The sequence below is a fragment of the Microcebus murinus genome, chromosome 19 (assembly GCF_040939455.1).
Source record: "Microcebus murinus isolate Inina chromosome 19, M.murinus_Inina_mat1.0, whole genome shotgun sequence".
Lineage (NCBI taxonomy): Eukaryota > Metazoa > Chordata > Mammalia > Primates > Cheirogaleidae > Microcebus > Microcebus murinus.
This window is the reverse complement of record NC_134122.1, coordinates 6215038-6232876: the sequence shown is the minus strand read 5'-3', so window position 1 is coordinate 6232876 and position 17839 is coordinate 6215038. Positions and strand designations below refer to the sequence as shown.

Below are 17839 nucleotides of genomic sequence, written 5' to 3'. Positions count from 1 at the left end.
TTTGAAAATACCGCCCTTGGCATCACGAAGTTTTACAATGCTCTCCCTACCTTTTTACAACAGATTTCTCCGAAAGGATTGAAAATATAAATAAAATACGATGCAGAGTCTAGCATAAAGTTGCCAGTGTTTACTTTGCCAATTAAGAACATTAACAACAACATCAATTACTAAATAAAGCTTCCATTTGCTATGGCTGTAATTTTATAAACTTAATCTTTTTTTTTTTTAATAGCACGTGAGAAGGAAGAATGGTTAAAGCCTGCTTCCTACAAAAGAGAGCTGATAACCATATTCCATCATCCATGTGCTTCTCCTGTTTTAATAAACCGGTAAATACATCATCAAAGGTGGCTGCCTGGTCTTAAACTGGCCTTGGGAGGTACTGCTTTAAACCAAGCACTAGCATTAGATCCTGACATCTCTCCTTGCACACATCATGAAGATTAGGTACAAGGGCTTGCTGCTGCTTTTTTAGGCAGAAATAGTTTCAACCCTATCAGACTTGGTTCAGATAAGAGGAATGGAGTAAGCAAGGTGGCGTTTCTCCTTTGTCTTCCCTGCACTGTCTGCCCTTGTTATGGGTTCCACGTCATCCACGTATTATTAAACCTTCTGTATTCTACCACATGGCCAAAAAAGGAAAATCACCACATGGCCAAAAAAGGCCAAGTCTATAAAGTACAATTTTTTTAAAAAAAATTTAAGTTTTCCACAAAAATAAAAGACCCGTAAGTGACAAATACAATTTTTCCATTCAGGATACTCATAGGTTTTCTATGTTGACAACCTCTTAATTTTTAGTATATATCATTAGATAAGGACTCTAAATGAAATGGCATATCATTTAAAATGTAATTTTTTGCCTGTTTTAATGACAGCATTTTTCCATTATTTATTCTGAGTCCAGGAAATAAAAATATCCTAAAACAGATAGGGAGTAGCCTACACTAATGGAAATCAGCTCAAATCCCTTTGCTTTTTTAGTTCAGGTTGAGGTAAGGTTGTAGAGAAGGATTTAGTTAGTTCTATTTCCTGTGGTTTAGTGTATGATAAAATATTATAAGAGAGCATGGAGATCCCTTCCCTCCTTCCCTCCTTCCTTCATTCCTCCCTCTCTTCTCTCCTTCCACTCATCCACCCACCTATGTATCTATCTCTCTTTCTATCTATCCATCAAGCCACTCATCCACCCATCTATGTATGTACACATGTGTATTTACCTATATCACCTATATAATTTAAAATACCAGTAGACCATATCTTCCATGAACCCAGAGATATTCCTAATCATCCCTATTAAGTTTTAAGAAATATGAATCTATGTATCTCTGAAATAGAATCTTTTATTCAAAGGTTATGAGTATTAGATTGCAGTGATGTTCTAGCACATGGCTTGGGACTGCTTGAAATGAATAAACTCTGGCCTCCTTGTATGAAGATTTACCTAGATACCCTTATGAATCCTTTGTGAGACCCTATGGCACAGGTATGACAGGTGTGTGTGTGTGTGTTTGTGTGTGTGTGTGTGCATGCTCACGTGTACACAGAGCAAGACAATATTATGGCATTTTATTTGGGTTTCTATTAAGTTGAGCTATATGGAATTGCCAAGATTCTGCCATTTTTGTCACTCAAAAATAGCAATTTAATACGGTAGAGTCTAATACAATGTTGGCAACAAAACTTTAAGGTCTCAAAAAACAAAGAAGGTATAAATTAAAACAAACAAAATTCTGTTGCTTGTGGTCTCTTCTGCTCAGTCTAGAGACACCTGTGTGGCCTGGCACTGCAATGCTATGTCAAAGGCTTCTTGGCATTTGGGGATCTTTAAAAGAAATGTGCATTTTATGTGAAAGGAGAAACGGCCCCTGGTAACTATCAGTGCAATCAGACTGTGATGAAATTTCAGAAGTGAAATACTCTGCATTGCTTTATTCTCTAGCTGGGCTACACCTAGCTACTTTCTGCTGTAATGTGGAGGGACGTTTTCATGCACTGATCATTAGGGGATGTTAGAGTGTTAGCAGGCAGGACAAGCATGACAAATGTCTGTCTTTTTGGCGAGATAACGTTTTCATCGAAGCTGTGTACACATCATACATATTTTCCCAAATATTTGTGGCACAATTCATTGCACAGGGAATCGTCACCCCCTCCCCACCCCCCACCTCCCAGTTTGGCTGCTGAAGGATGCAACAACGACCAAGTCATAATACACAAAGGAAACAAGAGCCAGTCCGTAAAGAGAAGCCTGCCCCCAGGCTTAATACAAGCAAGCCATTCATCAAGCTGATGTGATGGACCTGTCCCATCCAGAACATACCACAGACACGCCAGCAACACCAAGTGGCATGCAATGACCAGATGACCAAAGGCCCCACCGCCATGCTTTGATTGGTTCAAGCTCAGAAAACAATCTCCTTTGAGAGTTCAGACACTTGGCTTTCCATCCATCAATGTGAGATTAAACATAAAGATCTGGTGAGGTCAAGTGCTTACCAAATGTTTCCTAAATGCCAAAAAAAAAAAAAAAGATGCTCACCTATCCCCAATTAAATCTGTCAATGAGACTATAAAATTACCCAGTCCGGTCAGGTCTTTTTCTTTGGGGGAAATCTCTGCCCACACCAGATGGTCTTCATTCGGGAGGTCAACATTCAGAGATTCCCAGGTTGCTCGGAGATAATCAGGTGTGATCATTGAACCAAGAAGATGATGGGCAGGAAGTTGCAAGGTGCCCATTAAGGACCTTCTGGATGGTTCTGAGGTTATTGGAGTTCAATATTTTGCAAAAGTCCCTGAATCTTTAATTTGATGAGGGCTTAATTTGTGCTGATAAAAGGTAAAATTCTACCAACTGGGGACATCAAACTTCCTTTTGCTTTCAAGACGTCTGAAGAGTGAATCTCCTGATTACAGGGAAAGTTTGTTGCAGTTTCTCTTTTGATCAAATTGACAACCAGTGAGAATTACCCAAAACATTCTCAGTTCCTGCTGATTTTACTTCCTATTCTGAAGAAGTTTCTTTTTGTGAAGTTTTTCTCTTTGTCATCCTGCCTGTCTTCTAGACAAGAGGAACCAAGAATCTATCGCTACTGATATTATGCTGTGATGGTATAAAAATAATTGCTTATATGATTGCTACTGCTGAGATACATTCTAGGTACTTAGCATCTTTCTTCTAGATTCAAAAGCTATTCTGATCATTTCACATTTTTCCCAAAATATGTCTCTTCTATAAAATGGCCTTCCTTCTCTATATCTGCTTATTAAGATGAAAAGGAAGAACCACCACTTAATAGAGACACTTTAAAAATCAAACCAAAAATATCATTTCAAAGACTGTTTTCTGGTAATTTACCTATTACTGGATTTACCTTCAATGAATAATTGCATATGTGCCGAGTGTCTTGCTTATAATAAAGTTAAATAGGAATGCTAATCAATTTCCACAGCAACCAAGAGGACCTAATGTGCAGATTTCTCTAATGAACAACAAGAGGCCAATTACATGGACAAGAGTATAGTTAGTTGGTTTCTTCAACTGAAATGCTTACACTAAAATGGGAATTGCAGAATTATTAAAGATTTACCAATCCAAAAATGAGGACAATCTTTCAGTAGGACATGTTGCCAATGAGAAACCTCAATACTATTGAAATAATAGATTTTATACATACATTTGCACATATGGTGTTCCAAAACACAGAGAATTTTAACTTAATTTTTAGATGAAGGCAAGTAGAGATGGCTAGATTCTCAAGCAATTCTATCAAAGACTAGTATTAAGCATTGTTTATTTTTTTTTAACGAATGTCTAGATCAGTCTTATTGAAGAAGGCAATTTAAATTATATCTTTGTAATTAACCTTTTTTCAACTTGGGGATAGATGCACTTATACTGAAAAGCAAGATAAATATTCAAAGAAATAAATCCGTTTAAGACTCTCATAATTATACAGCAGACTAAAGTTACTATGATTATAATTATATACAAAGTGGGTGTTTGAGAATTTAGCATCCAGAGATATTTTCATAAAAATAATTAAGGGTTGTAGCTGAACCACATTACAATTGATACTGTGTGAATCTTCAGCGTGCAGAATTTAATAACATTAAGCCTTTTCCTTTATAGAGTGATCTTAAGTATTTCAAAGATTGCCATCATTTTTATTAGCCTTATTGACCCTGTCTGTTTTCCTAATCCATTGTCAAAGTGTATTAAAGATAACAACCTCCATGAAACATGTTTTGCATCTTGGCCACTGATTCCTGGGTAACTGGATAATGTTTGTCTTTAGAACTGTGTCTTGACAACTGTTTTGGGTTCCTTTGAAGGCCCCCCCTACAGCCTTGAGAACTTGTTACGGCTGTTTATAAAGAGGAATAATAATAACAATAATAATAAAATACCTGCAGATAACCACACAGCAGATCTCAACTCTACCTTCCCAAAGAGCCACTTGTTACAAGTTTATGCATGGGGTTTTCAAAGTGCAGCTTTGGGGAGTCAGGGATTTATTCTGCTTTGTGATATATCTCAGAAGAATTCCGTGGCTGCCATGAGCTGACCACACCCCTTGTGAGGAATGGGATGGAAGTGCGGAGGAGGAAGCGCACCACAGCAAACCCAGGGAGGAACTAGATCCCAACAGGAAGGAGAACCGGTGGCTGCAGTTGCAGACACTTTCCATTCAAGAGTCAAAGACACCCGCCTGCTTACCTGTCTGACCCAGCATGCCTCAGCCACACATGCAAAGTGTTATCATTATTGTTTTATTCAGGAAACATATTTTTAAATTAAAGGAGTCATTACCAAAAATAAGCACCCTCCGTGGCATTTTTTGCATGCAGAGCATCGGAACATTCACATTTAGGTCCTCAGAAAACAGAGCCAAGGAGTTGCATTCAGTATGGAAACATACACTTTTCCTTGTTCAAGGCAACGGTACAAACATAGCTCTGGCTTGCCGTTTCAGGAACCGACTCATCTGCTAAGCCTGGGGACCCCCACACCCCCACCCCACCCATCCATTCCAACTTTCTGCCTGTCTCCAGCACACTTCTGCCCTTCTGCTGCCAGTCCCAGCATGTGGCGTGCATTGCAAATACAAGTTGACTTATGTTCGTAGGATTGGACACTGGGTGTTGCCAAAAAGAATGAGTCTCCTTATGAATGCCAGATACACTCCCCCGTTCCTTTATTTGGAATTTAAAAATGCAATGGAGAGAGCATGCTTGACTTAGTCTAAAAAGTTGTAAAAAGGGAAATCGGGTGCTCGGAACTGAGGCAAACCTGCAGGATCATCTCGTTTTTCTTCCTATGAGTTGGACGGAAACATGGTCTTACATGGAAGACCTTTTACAGGGTTGTGTGAGAGTGTGTGAGAGTGTGTGTGTGTGTGTGTGTGTGTGTGTGCAAGGTGGGTTGTCACAGGAATCAAGAGATCTGAACAACAACTGCCCAGGGAAAAAACATAACATTTTCTTTGTGTCTTAGCAGAGAGGGGAAGTAGTTTAGAAGGAACTGGGCTTAGGCGTTTGCCATGTCTATGTGGCCTTGTGTTCACCTTCACTATGGGACCTCACTTTTGGGGTGGCTGCCTCCCCAGCATTCATGCATTTCCACCAGGACCGGACGAGAACCTCCTTTCCCACCAGCTAAGTTAATTTCCGAGTCACTGTCAAGCAGGAGAAGGAAGACCCTTACCTGTCACTGTAGGCGGCAGCGGTGGCAGGAGTGGGCTGGGCGTAGCGATATGCAGCATATCCACCCTGCAATGCAAGCAGAAAGGTGACTTAGGGGTGCAGCCCAGCCCCACCCGGGACACCCAGTGGCAAGGAGACCACATCAGAACAGCAGTGACCCAAGTCTACCAATCTGAAGTCAAGGTTAATGAAAGCTTAGTGCCGAAGTGAAAGCACAAAACCCGCTGAAGAAAGACGGGGTGGAATACCGCCCCAGCCGGATGTTAAAGGTTAGCGTCACAGCACATCCCAAGGGGAGAGAACCCAGACGCCCTTTGAAAGAACCGTACCTACATGTTAATGTGATTGGCTTGGGGGTGGGGAGGATCAAAGGGGATTATTTAAACACTTTTTATACTTTGCTGAACTTTCCAGATTTTCAAAATTGATTCTTATATTAGATATTAGTTTCATTCATGTCATCCTTGATTATTTCCTTATAAAATTAAAAAAAAAATCAAGTGAACACTTTCCTGTCTTATATTTATTAAAAAAAATCAGATAACCCCTTCATTGAAAGTTTATCAATAATCTCTTACCTAGGAAGTCATTTTTAACCACGAGTGTTATGGAAGAAGATTGCCTTTAGCTTTCTAAATGTTACCTAATTATTACAAAAATGAATGGTGCACATTTCTTAAAAATTCTTTTTGGCTAAAGATAACACACAGCTCTGTAATGGCACTGGTTCAGATGGGGAATTTGTTTGGTGTAGAAAATACAATAAAGTCTTTTAATTCGTAAATAAAATCATTAAGAGAGAAAAAAAATCTGAAAAGAAAAAATAATTAACATTTAGTTGCATGTACCAGTAATTGCAATTGTTCAATTAAGCAAAGAGGACAAGCAAATGGGCATATTCAAAAGGAATTGTGTTCAGTGGAGCATTGATTATCAAACTGTGAAAATAACAGAGCTCCTTGCTCAACCGACCAAGGCGATACATCAGCTGCTGTGGAATGATCTCAGCACAATGAACAAACAGGATCCAGTTTCCACTGATAACACAGGACTGTTTAGGTTCTAATTAGAATACACAGTCCCATGGTCCTCTGAGGGAAGGCTTCTCACCATCACCATAAAGGGGCAATTCAGTACAGAATTGCATGTCAGAAGGTACTCAACGGCAAAATCATGAGTTGCATTTGGCCTCCTCAATGGTGGAAACTAAGTAGTAGGATAGGAAATAGGTAAAGCAGGAAAGCTGCAACAAGCATCTCTCAAAATACAGGGAGAGGGTCTTCATAACTTATCTCTACTTCCTTCTAGCCTCAGCTAACTCTCAGAGTTAATCTGCTACAAATTGCATAGCAATTCAAAAATATCAGTCTATCCTTTAAAAAGTTTGCTCTCTGGACCAGCCCCAGAGAAGACACATCCAATCCAAATCACCCTGACAGATAATCACCAATAATTCGGTGCCAGTTTTTTTTTTTTTAAGCCTCTTTTGAAAAACAATGTAAAAGTTAATAAAAAACAAAAGAGGTCTTAGCCAGATTACCACTCAGTGTTCTAAACTCCACGTTCTCCAATTGGATATGGGGAAACTCGTTAAATGTGCTGAGTGAGGAGTTGTAAAACCAAAACAGTTGTGGTACTAGCTCTGAGCTCAAGAAACAGAATGATGGACAAAGGAGAGATTCAGTCACCAGGTTACTGGAGCCATTCTTTGATTCTGGTTGTCCATCTTGGCTTTCCAGATACACACAGGAAAATATAGGTGTGCACATTACACTTAAGGAGGTAGGGCAGAATGGCTAGCTGATCGGTAGGAGGCATCAGTTGCAGCTGGCTGAAATTTGAGGGGGAGAAAAAGTGTGTGTGTGTGTATTTTTTTTCTCTCTCAGAACAACAACAAAAAATGTATCAGCATCAAGTGCCATGTGAGTCAGGATTCGGTGACTCAGTATTTCGTCCCAGCAAAGCTTTCTAGCAGCGTCCTATTTGCAAACCCTCTGGGTTTGAACTTTGCTTATCTCCCCCACCTTCTTGCAGTAGTTTCAGTAGAAGAAAGGCGGCAGCAAGTTTGAGAAAATCGGAAGAATTGCTTGCTGCATTGCAAACAGAAAGTAACTAAAATGAACCTCACTGGCTACTAGGTTCATGTTAATGGTAGGAACATCGAATGCAGGTGTGTACACGGGGGGTTAGAGAAAATAACCCCGTATTTCTACGTAAGACAGGCACAAGTGATCAATGCCTTTGCCGTTGTTATTTAGGAATAAAGTATTCCCAATTCAAGAGTGTCCATATCACAGTTTTCTAAAATCTCTGCAGCCAGTGGAGATACTGACCAACATTGTAGCCACTTGTCATAAGTGGCTACTATTGAACACTTGAAATGTGGCTGGTGCAACAAATTGAATTTGTAATTTACTTATGGTTAGTTCACTTGAATTTAAGTGTAAGTAGCCACATGGGGCTGGTGGGTACAGTATCAGACAGTAAAAATCTAAGTGATCCTTGACACTCATATTAATAATTGGGGAAAAAGGACTAGATGGCTTCCTGCCTCCTCCAGCTCTATCGATTGCATTGTCTTCTCTTGCTATTTTTCTTATGTATGAAAACCACATTAGGGAAATAACAGAGCTGTGTATTAACTCAGTGCATGTGTGCACACACTGTAAAATACAAATTGCTTTAATTGGCTTTTCTAACAGGTGACTCTAATCAATTGTATTGCTCCATATTTTGCAGCTCTCTGGCCATCGCCAGAACTTCTGCAAGAAAAAGGGTCACTCGCTTCCACTTGCTGTCCCCAGACTGTGTTCATGTTTAACCTGGTCCTCCTGGACCTTATGACAAATATGCATCATTGACAGTTGGATTTTTCCCACCATGAAACCAAAGGAAAAGGAGATGGCAAGCACAGCATAATTCTGCATCTCCTACCCATAGAATGTAATCATTCTATTCATGTAGGGCAGCAAAATATCAACGTGGCTTTAAAAATAAATTTTAAATGGCCATTATGGACACCCCCCACTTCTTGCCACTACTAGCAAACATCAAATGCAGCCATCCAAGATACCCACTCCCGTGGGGACCGAGAAGTTTCCACTGCCAGCAAAACCTCTGGAGGTCCCTCGGGGTAGTTAAGGACCGCCAATGGTGCTCCAATAAAGCATTTTCAAAGTTGTGCTTGCAGGATATTAACAGTGGCAAGGGAAGGGAAGTTTCCATGACCAAATAGGTTTGGGAGAAGCTGAGTTAAACACCATAAAACTGGTGACTACATTTTGGGGGCTTCTCAAAACAATACTGATGAATGCTGTAGATCTCCAAGGCATCTCAAAGCCATTTGACAACAGAAATCAAAGTTCTCACGGACACACAGGCAGGGGTAGGACTGGAATATGCGTGTGCCTCCCTCCAGCTCACGCACATATGAAATTAGCAACAGGCGTCACCCCAGAGAGAGGCTCCCTCCCTTCTGAGACTATCCAAGGGTCTGGTCTCACTCCGTGCAAAACATTTGTATTGGTGTCCATACAACTCAGATTTTATTTACTAAAACAACATTTACAAGAACATTTGCAAAATGAAAAGTGTAAATATAAATTGCGACACTGTAATTTAGCCGCATGATACATCCAGCTATTTTTGAAGGATGGCAATAAGCGCCCAGTTTTCTTGAAATGTGACAATCAAAGTTGGTCTCAGGAATTTTAACTATTCTTCCCTTTCCTAGGTAAAAATATTCCCTTTTCATACTCAGTTTCTAATTGCATCTTTTATTCGACAATTTTAATGTTGGTTGTAGACCAGATTTAGCCAGCTAGCTATATTCCAATGAATGTGCTTTTTTTTTCTTCCTATAAATTCATTCATTCGGGGGTTGTTTCCACATTAAGAAATGGGGTTGAAAGCTGTAGCGATAGGTGCAAAATAGATTTCTGACCAGCTACAATAAAATCTGGGAGGGTTATGTTAGCTATGCTGATCTTCAAAGCCGGATATATAAGAGGTTTGGATTTAACCATTCCAGTTGACTCCAGGAACCTACTGAAAAACTACCCAATTGGTTCAGTGAGAACCTTTAATCCTTTTCATTGAATTTATATGGATTGAATCCACATACATTTTAAGTACAAAAATTCATATTCAAGCTAGTCTTCCCTTTTGATACACTTACAATCTAACCACGCCCATGGCTATGGCCAACGACAGTCGTGGAAACAGCCGTGATCTTTGGAAGGAACCACTCATGCCAATCAGTGGACATACCAGAAGGTATGGGAATGACCACCTGTATCCTAGAAGATTTCATATCAAAACTGGAAAATTCAGTGAAGTCTTTCTCCCTTCTATGTTAGAGAACATTTCCCTTCCCCAGAATTATCTTGTTAGTAAGGATTTCACAGCAAACCCATGATCATAGTGATGTGTTTTTCCACCAGTCGGGATTTCATACCTGCAGCAACTTATTGCCATACACAGGCTCTTGATACACTACTCTATAAGGAAACAGAAATGTAATGTTTTCAATGCAAAAATGAAATAAATAAAAGAAAATGCATAAGTCAGACAGAAATTCCAAAGCCATTCGTTTCCAAGTTTGCTTCTTTGACTTCACTAAGACTTGGGGAGCGACCCACCAAACCTAAGGGGGAACCTGGTCATAGTCATTGCCAGGCCCTTTTAGTTGTAAATCTTCAAACAAAGGCAGAGACGGGGATCGAATTACACTAATTTTATTGGTGTTAGAACTTGTGTTTATTTTTAAAGATGCAAAAAGGATAATTTCATGGCTTCTTACCTTTCAAACAGTATTTCAACAGTTAATTATTTCGAATTTGTCTCTTTGTCTCATGACTGGAATTCTCTGGAATAGTGGAGGATTTAACTCAGATGCCTAATTACTGAGGTAGTTAAGACAGCAGCACGGTAGCGACCAGAACTGCACTGACACCTTTACTTGTGAAATTAATCTCAACTAACAGCCCAGAGAGCAAAATTGCATTTCACGAATGCATGAATTACACTAAAGCTACCAAAGCTGCTTTTAATATATAAACTATAAAACCTATTTGTGCATGTGTGTGTGTGTGTGTGTAAATACTACTGCTAATATACAAGTCATTAACATGACATCACTTCATTCAAACATAAAACTGACAAAAATCCCCGTAGAACTCTTGCATAGACTGGGAAGCAATTTTCGGATGCGAGAATTATTAATATTTGTGGGTGAGGCTAATCTTTCATGTGAGTGGGCCGAGTCAGAAGTAAAATTCTCCAGTTCTGGGGCGCATATTGAGGTGGCTGAACATTTAAAGAAACTTGGTAACCTGATATGTATGTGTGTGCGTGTGTGTGTGTGTGTAATTTTTTCTTATATAGTCTGGCTTTCTTATCCAATTTAGTTCTAACTAACCTTTTTTTTTTTTTTTTTTTTTTTAAGTTACAATCTATGCTTATGGAGCTATGACTGTCAAAGTTCTTCATTCTCTCTCTCTCTCCCCTACTAGTTCATTGTTTATTTGAAGGTTTCAAGTACAGACATTACGCTCCGGTGGCCCGACCATCCCGTATTCTATTGTTCTCTCCCTTCTCACTCTCCTCCTTGCCTTTCTTTCCCTGTGTTTCTCAGATTTTGCTCCATGAGGGTGACAACTTCAGTCTGTGGGTTTAGTGCTTACATGTTGAACGCTACAGTCAAGCCACGTGGGCTCCAGCATCCAGGGTCGGGGAAGATTTCTGGGCAAATTATTTCATCTCTTTTCTAAAAAAGAAATGTTTCCTCTCCTTAAAAAAAAAAAAGGAGGTGATAAGATTCCTCTGTGCTAGGGTGGTGGGGAGGACAGAGGAGCCAACACGGCTAAAATGCTGAGCGTCTCGTCTCACGTAGGCAGACGTGTGGCTCACGGCTGGACTGCCGCCTCCCCGTGATGACTGGGGACAGGAAGCCCCACGCGCAGCCCCTCCAGGGTCCCAGCAATGAAGACTGGGGTTCCTATCTGGACGATTCCTACTTTCCAGCTTTCCATGTCCCCAAAGCTACCGACACTTCTCATTCCTGAGCTCAAACATGGGCAAAATGAGGACACCTCTCTGTTTTAACATACGGGGATGGCAGAGTGACATGAATCCAGAAATAATTGTGTTAGCCGTGGTGTCAACCAGAAACTTGTTATACAGAATTTAGGAGTGGTGCAAAATGCACCGGAACCTCAGAACGTATTTGTCAGGCGGCCCTCATGATTTGCCTCCATTGTTAGGAAGCTTAGGGCATTCCTAATGAAAAGGAACATGGTTAACATTTATATTGTTCTCTCTCTCTCTCTCTCTCTCTCTCTCTCTCTCTCTCTCTCTCTCTCTCTCTCTCTCTCTCTCTTTCCTTCCCTTCTTCTCATTGTCCAGAACCCCACTTTCTTACTCCAGTTTCCACCAATACTTTGTGAATTCTTTTTTATAGTTCCACTATAATTTCCTCCTGTCCCTGCCCCTCTTTTTATTTCCCACAGTGATCTTTGGATCAAATGCCACATTCTCTGCTCTCTGAGAGGGTCAACCAACAGGTGTCTTGTTCAGTTAACAACACTTCTCATTTCTGCTCCCTGGTCACTTTCTGGCCTCATGAAATCTACAGCTTCACCCCTAAATATAACAGACAGATTTGTATGTCTAGGAAACTTAGTCCTTATAAGGCAACTTTCTACCATTATTATTTTTTTTAACTTGACCCACTTTTTCATTAAAATGAATTTATTTGGCTAAATGTGTTGGCTCACACCTGTAGTCCTAGTACTTTGGGAGGCCGAGGTGGGAGGATGGCTTGAGGTCAAGAGTTCAAGAATAGAATGAGCGAGACCCTGTCTCTATAAAAAAATAGAAAATGTAGCTGGGTGTGGTGGCACACACCTGTAGTCCCAGATACTGGGGAGGTTGAGGGAGGAGGATCACTTGAGCCTGGAGGCTGCAGTGAGCTATGATAGTGCTGCTGCACTCTAGCCTGAGCAATAGAGACAGACCTATTATCTCTAAAAAATATGAATGTATTTAAAGGTGCACCACTAATAATAGTAAGCTTGTAGATTTGATATGCTAGTTATGATAATTAAATTCCTACTTTTTAAATAAAACTGTGTTATGTCCTCAAGTAGGAGGGACTCTGGTAATGACTTTTCCTACCCTCCTTTCTTTTTTGTATTTCTTTCTTTTTTTTTTTTTTTAGTTTTTTTAATTTTTTTTTTTTTTTTTTGACACAGAGTCTCACTTTGTTGCCCAGGCTAGAGTGAGTGCCGTGGCGTCAGCCTAGTTCACAACCTCAAACTCCTGGGCTCAAGTGATCCTCCTGCCTCAGCCTCCTGAGTACCTGGGACTACAGGCATGCACCACCATGCCCAGTTAATTTTTTCTATATAGTTTTAGTTGTCCAATTAATTTCTTTCTATTTTTAGTAGAGATGGGGTCTCGCTCTTGCTCAGGCTGGTTTTGAACTCCTGACCTTGAGCGATTCGCCCGCCTCGGCCTCCCAGAGTGCTAGGAGTACAGGCGTGAGCCACCGCGCCCGGCCGTACCTTGTTTCTCACTCAGAACCCTCCCATCATCTCAGGTGAGTGGGAGTCTGAACATCTCCACTGTGACTAGACGTGGTTTCCCTGCAGGGCTCAACCCCAGAACACGATGGATGCTTTTTCTTTGCCCTCAGCCTGAAAGAGCTGCCCCGTTTTTTCCTTCGTGTCTGGCTCCAGCATCTCATAACAAGTCTACTCCTTGGGCAACTCCAGGATCATCTACCCCTCTCCACCTTATCCTCTCTTCTTTGAAAGCTAAGCAGGAGACAATTCTAGAAAGGAGGTTGGGGCCTGTCAGTTGCAGGGTTCAAGCAGGTCTCTCAAATCCTACACGCTCCAACAGGACTGAGAAATGCCCCAGGGCTCCAGTATCGGGTGGTAGGGATGGAAAGTTCTAGAAGAACAGAGGACAAGGGAGGGAGGGAGCTGAGTGTCCAGAGAAGGGCAGCAGTTCTAGAGCAGACGCTGCCAAGGTCATTGCTGAGTTGCTGTGGCACCCGGCCAGGGTGGACTATGTGAGTAGGAAGAACCTGAGTCCCTTCCCCTTGCCTTCCTTGGAAGTAACCTAAGCTAGAAGTTGACTACTCTGCCCAATAAAATTAAAGAGAAAGAAGAGGTTGAAACCCACTAGAGGTGACTGATTCGTCTAACACACATACCAGGACCTCTCGGAATTGTCTTAAACCTATTTACTGTGCACCATTTTTAACGAGATGGAAGGGGTAAGCTAAAAACTTCCTTCAAATAAAATAGGACCTCATATGACTTTCCAGGAATGTCTTTAACCATCATCATCTTTTAAAAAATGGAGCAGAGGGGACATTTCCACTCATCAGAGCATACTAGTACCTCAAGGGAGGTAGGGCTAGTGGCTTGGGGAAAAAAGCACGTTTGAGACTGTAATGTATTAGTACTTCTAGCTAGGATGAATCTTGCTCCATGAATTCTAGAGTGCAGGAAATAGTCGTATTATATCTTTTCCTTGAATAAACTTAAGGCCGTCTACAAGCCCATGTTCTGCTGCTGAGGTGGGTGGTGCAATGGTATTTATTATTGTTCTACACACACCCCAGCAACAACATGCCAGAGTTGTCACCTTACACAGAACAAAATATTCATGTAGGTCTGCAAGATTCTAGCGATGTTGTTGGAGACAGGGCAGAGACATGTGCTGAGTAAGCAAAACTCTACATTAATATCTCAGTAAGTGTTTCGGTCACCTAATTGCATATTTGGAACTGCCCCCTGAAAAAATCTTATTGTCATCATAATAAATAGTAGGAAAATGATATAATTTTTTTTTTTTTTTTGGCTGGTACATGTGGCCTGAAAAGTGAGGGAGGAGGAGTCTTCTAAACAAAGATACCAAGCCACTCCGGACTGGAGGAAGTGCTGTTCTGGGACTCGAGTCCTCTATTGACTTCACATAAACCTCACCCAGATGTTAATACTTTTGGATGCTGCATGCTCGGGCCCAGTGGGCTTGGCCCAACTAATAAGATGAATCTGTGGGCAATGAAAGTGCCTTAAAAAGGACTAAAAGCAAAAAGGGTTATTTTGGTGTCTTTCTTCCCTGAACAGAACTTCTCATTCCACCTCAGTCTAGATGTTGCAAATCCCCTTTTTCTAACTCTGCCTTTTTGCTCTGAGTGCCTTGCTGTGTGGGTTTTCTGATTATAGCCTCACACCCCAATCAATACAGATGCATACTCTGTCAATTACGCTAACTCAGGGGGCCTCAAACTTTTTAAACAGGGGGCCAATTCACTGTCCCTCAGACCGTTGGAGAGTGCGCACTGTGGGCCCGGGACGAGTCTGCTGCTAAGCAGGACAGGCAGCGGCGGCAAAAACACCCGGAGGGCCGGATAAATGTGCTAGGTGGCCTGTGGGCCATAGTTTGAAGATGCCTGTCCATTCTTTCCCTTTCTTGTGGAATCCCCACTGCACCTGCCTTCAGGTAGCTTCTACTTCCTGCTATACAAGAATCCATGAGGCTAAAAAAAGACACTCATTTGAAATATGCATAGGAGACCAACCACAAATTCAGGCTTCCATTTGGTATGGTTACTTTACAAATGAAGAAACTGAGACCCAGAGAGGCGGACACTCAGTAAATGATAAACTATGATATTTCATTTTCATTTTTAACTAGGCTCAGGAATTTCCACATTTTTTCCCCCTTGGGTGGGTACGGATGGAGACAAGTTTTCTTTTTGGTGGATTTTTTTTAAGTCTCCATTCCTTGTTTACTCCCCTACCTTTCCAAAGTCAACATTAAAAAAAAAAAGCCCTAAATTCAGCTATGCCAACTAGGGTCCTTATTCCATTTGCCATTGCATGATGGCAAATGCCACCAGTCCACGATGCCAACTGCATCATCTACCCACAAGCTACACGGAGGTGGAGGGTGTGGACTCAAGTTTGGGCTCATCAGGCACCTGAGGAACAGGTGCGCTTCAAACTGCCCCACCCCAGCCTGCCGCAAAATTTAGCATCTGAAAGTCTGAATACAGAGGACGTGGGAAGGAGCAGTTTAATCTCTACAAAGAAAAAAAAAAAAGGAAATTGGTTGTTTGCTGGGTAAACAAAGGACATGTAGGTTGTTTACTTATTCTATTATGGAAAAAAACACTAACTCACAGATTATAGTACATATACTTAATACAATAATAACAAAAGTCAACTAAGTCCCTCATTGATAGAGAGTGACACTACGTCTCAAAATTGCAATGATTTGTAATTCAAAAGGAATAAAAGTAAATAGCCAATGTCTTCCTCATTTTCCAGTAAATAGCATCAATTTGGTCAGAAATATGGTTTTAGTTTTCTTTGTTATCTAGTCTATAAAACAAAAAAATATGACTCCAACTGACTCATTCAAGGTCTTTTGTAACAAAAAAAATTATTTGGTTTAGAAAATACCCCTGATACTGCCCACTTATTTGAAACTGTTTTTATTCCAAGTCATTTCCATAACACTGATGTTCCTATCAGAACGTGGGACAATAACAACCTTTAAGATTGACACAGCTAAGTTTAATCATGGTCCCCATCATGAGAAATATCCTACTTTTTTCTAAACATAAAAAAAATTTAATAAAGTGATACCATTTGGCAAATCATTCTATATCAGGTAATTGTTTTGGGGGAATTGGAGGAAATCAAAAGGTTAAAGAAAATGAGGGCTTAATGCTCAAATTGAAATACATTTTATTAAGAGAACTAGATTTTTCTTGCTAAAATCATCCATGTCCAGAGAAAAAGAGAGAGAGAGTCTTCCCAGGGTTGTTGTGATAAATAAGTATTTATAAGGAAAACATCAAAAACATCAGCCATGAAAATATCTTTTAACCCTTTGCAGCTGGTAACTATAGCTGTTATCCTTAAATATTATACTGAAAACACACAGACCATATTGAGAACTTTAGAGACAATTTCTTTTGGGGGTGGGATGAGGTTTTTAATTGGCATTAGAGAAACGCCAGATTTTTTTGAACGGGGTTGTATTTATTCTGAACTTGATCAAGGAGTTAATTCTACTCAACTACACAGCAAATGGGCATCTCTGAAGAGCTCATGAGCCCTGCAAGATACATCACTGGATCCTTTCCTACAGCCCAGGAAGAGAAGATCAACCACACCCAGTGGAGAAATTAGCAGCAAACTTGCAAAAAGAATGACTCCGGGAGGGAACAAGGACAGCATGCACGTTAATGGATACTTACATAAATGTCTGCACCATAAAATCCATCCTGGTAAACAACACTGCAAGGGTGCACACACAAAGAGAAACATCCATATTAGTGCCTTTCCCCATGCAGACACACCGACCCCTGCACTGGCGAGGTTAGTCTGGTCACAAGGTCCAAAACACAGGAACCGAGGGTCGTTTTCACATCAGTTAAGGAGGTTGGAGACAACAGCAGTTGGTCAAACTGAGAGAATTAGGCGGGGGTTGGGTGTCGGCCCAGTCTCAGGACTTGGTGGCGTGCTGGGCACCGAACCTTCCACTCTCTCGGGAAGGAGTGCGGAAACGCACAACTTGAAAATGCAAAGAGGTTGAGATTTACAGACGTGAGCTTCTTAAAAGGCCAGAGTTTGCAGTCAAACCGCATAGCTCCCCCCCACCGCCCCTCCTGAGGAAAACAACATTCGTTCAAGGATATGATTGCAAGGGTAGAGATGCAGATTGTAGTGCATTTTCAACATGGGTGACAGGTGAAAGGCCTTAGGGAGCTGGGCATCCCAAACTCTTTCGAACATTCTCATCTCTATTCTTTTCACACCGCAGTATCATTCGGTAATTTCATGTGCACTCTTACGGTAAATATAGGAGAATACCTCTGCAGGGGTGTGAGAGCATGTGCACATCTGTGTGTGTTGCAAGAATATATTAACATGTATGATTGTGTATATGTTTGTGCTTCAGGTGCATATGTGTGTATGTGTGCAAATGTATTGTGTGCATTTGTAATATGTGCAGGTATATAGGAATGCATGTGTTTGTGCTTGTATACATCACACATGTGTATAAACGTATGTGTGTGAATATGTGGGAGAATGTA

The 17839-nt window shown here is 40.9% G+C and overlaps 1 protein-coding gene across 31 annotated transcripts in view; it reads right to left on the bottom strand.

The window, feature by feature from the left end:
* RBFOX1 (RNA binding fox-1 homolog 1) overlaps positions 1-17839 on the bottom strand; it is a 1966619-nt gene that overhangs the window by 27782 nt on the left and 1920998 nt on the right. For 18 of the 31 annotated variants that reach the window (XM_075995067.1, XM_075995073.1, XM_075995069.1 and 15 more), the window contains 2 exons: positions 17000-17039; positions 5714-5778 (listed from right to left, as the gene is read on the bottom strand). In XM_075995067.1, the coding sequence (XP_075851182.1) occupies positions 5714-5778; positions 17000-17039 (105 nt within the window). Of the gene's footprint in view, positions 1-5713; positions 5779-10168; positions 10212-16999; positions 17040-17839 lie in introns of all 31 variants that reach the window. The other 13 variants (XM_075995066.1, XM_075995072.1, XM_075995068.1 and 10 more) reach the window with 1 other exon arrangement.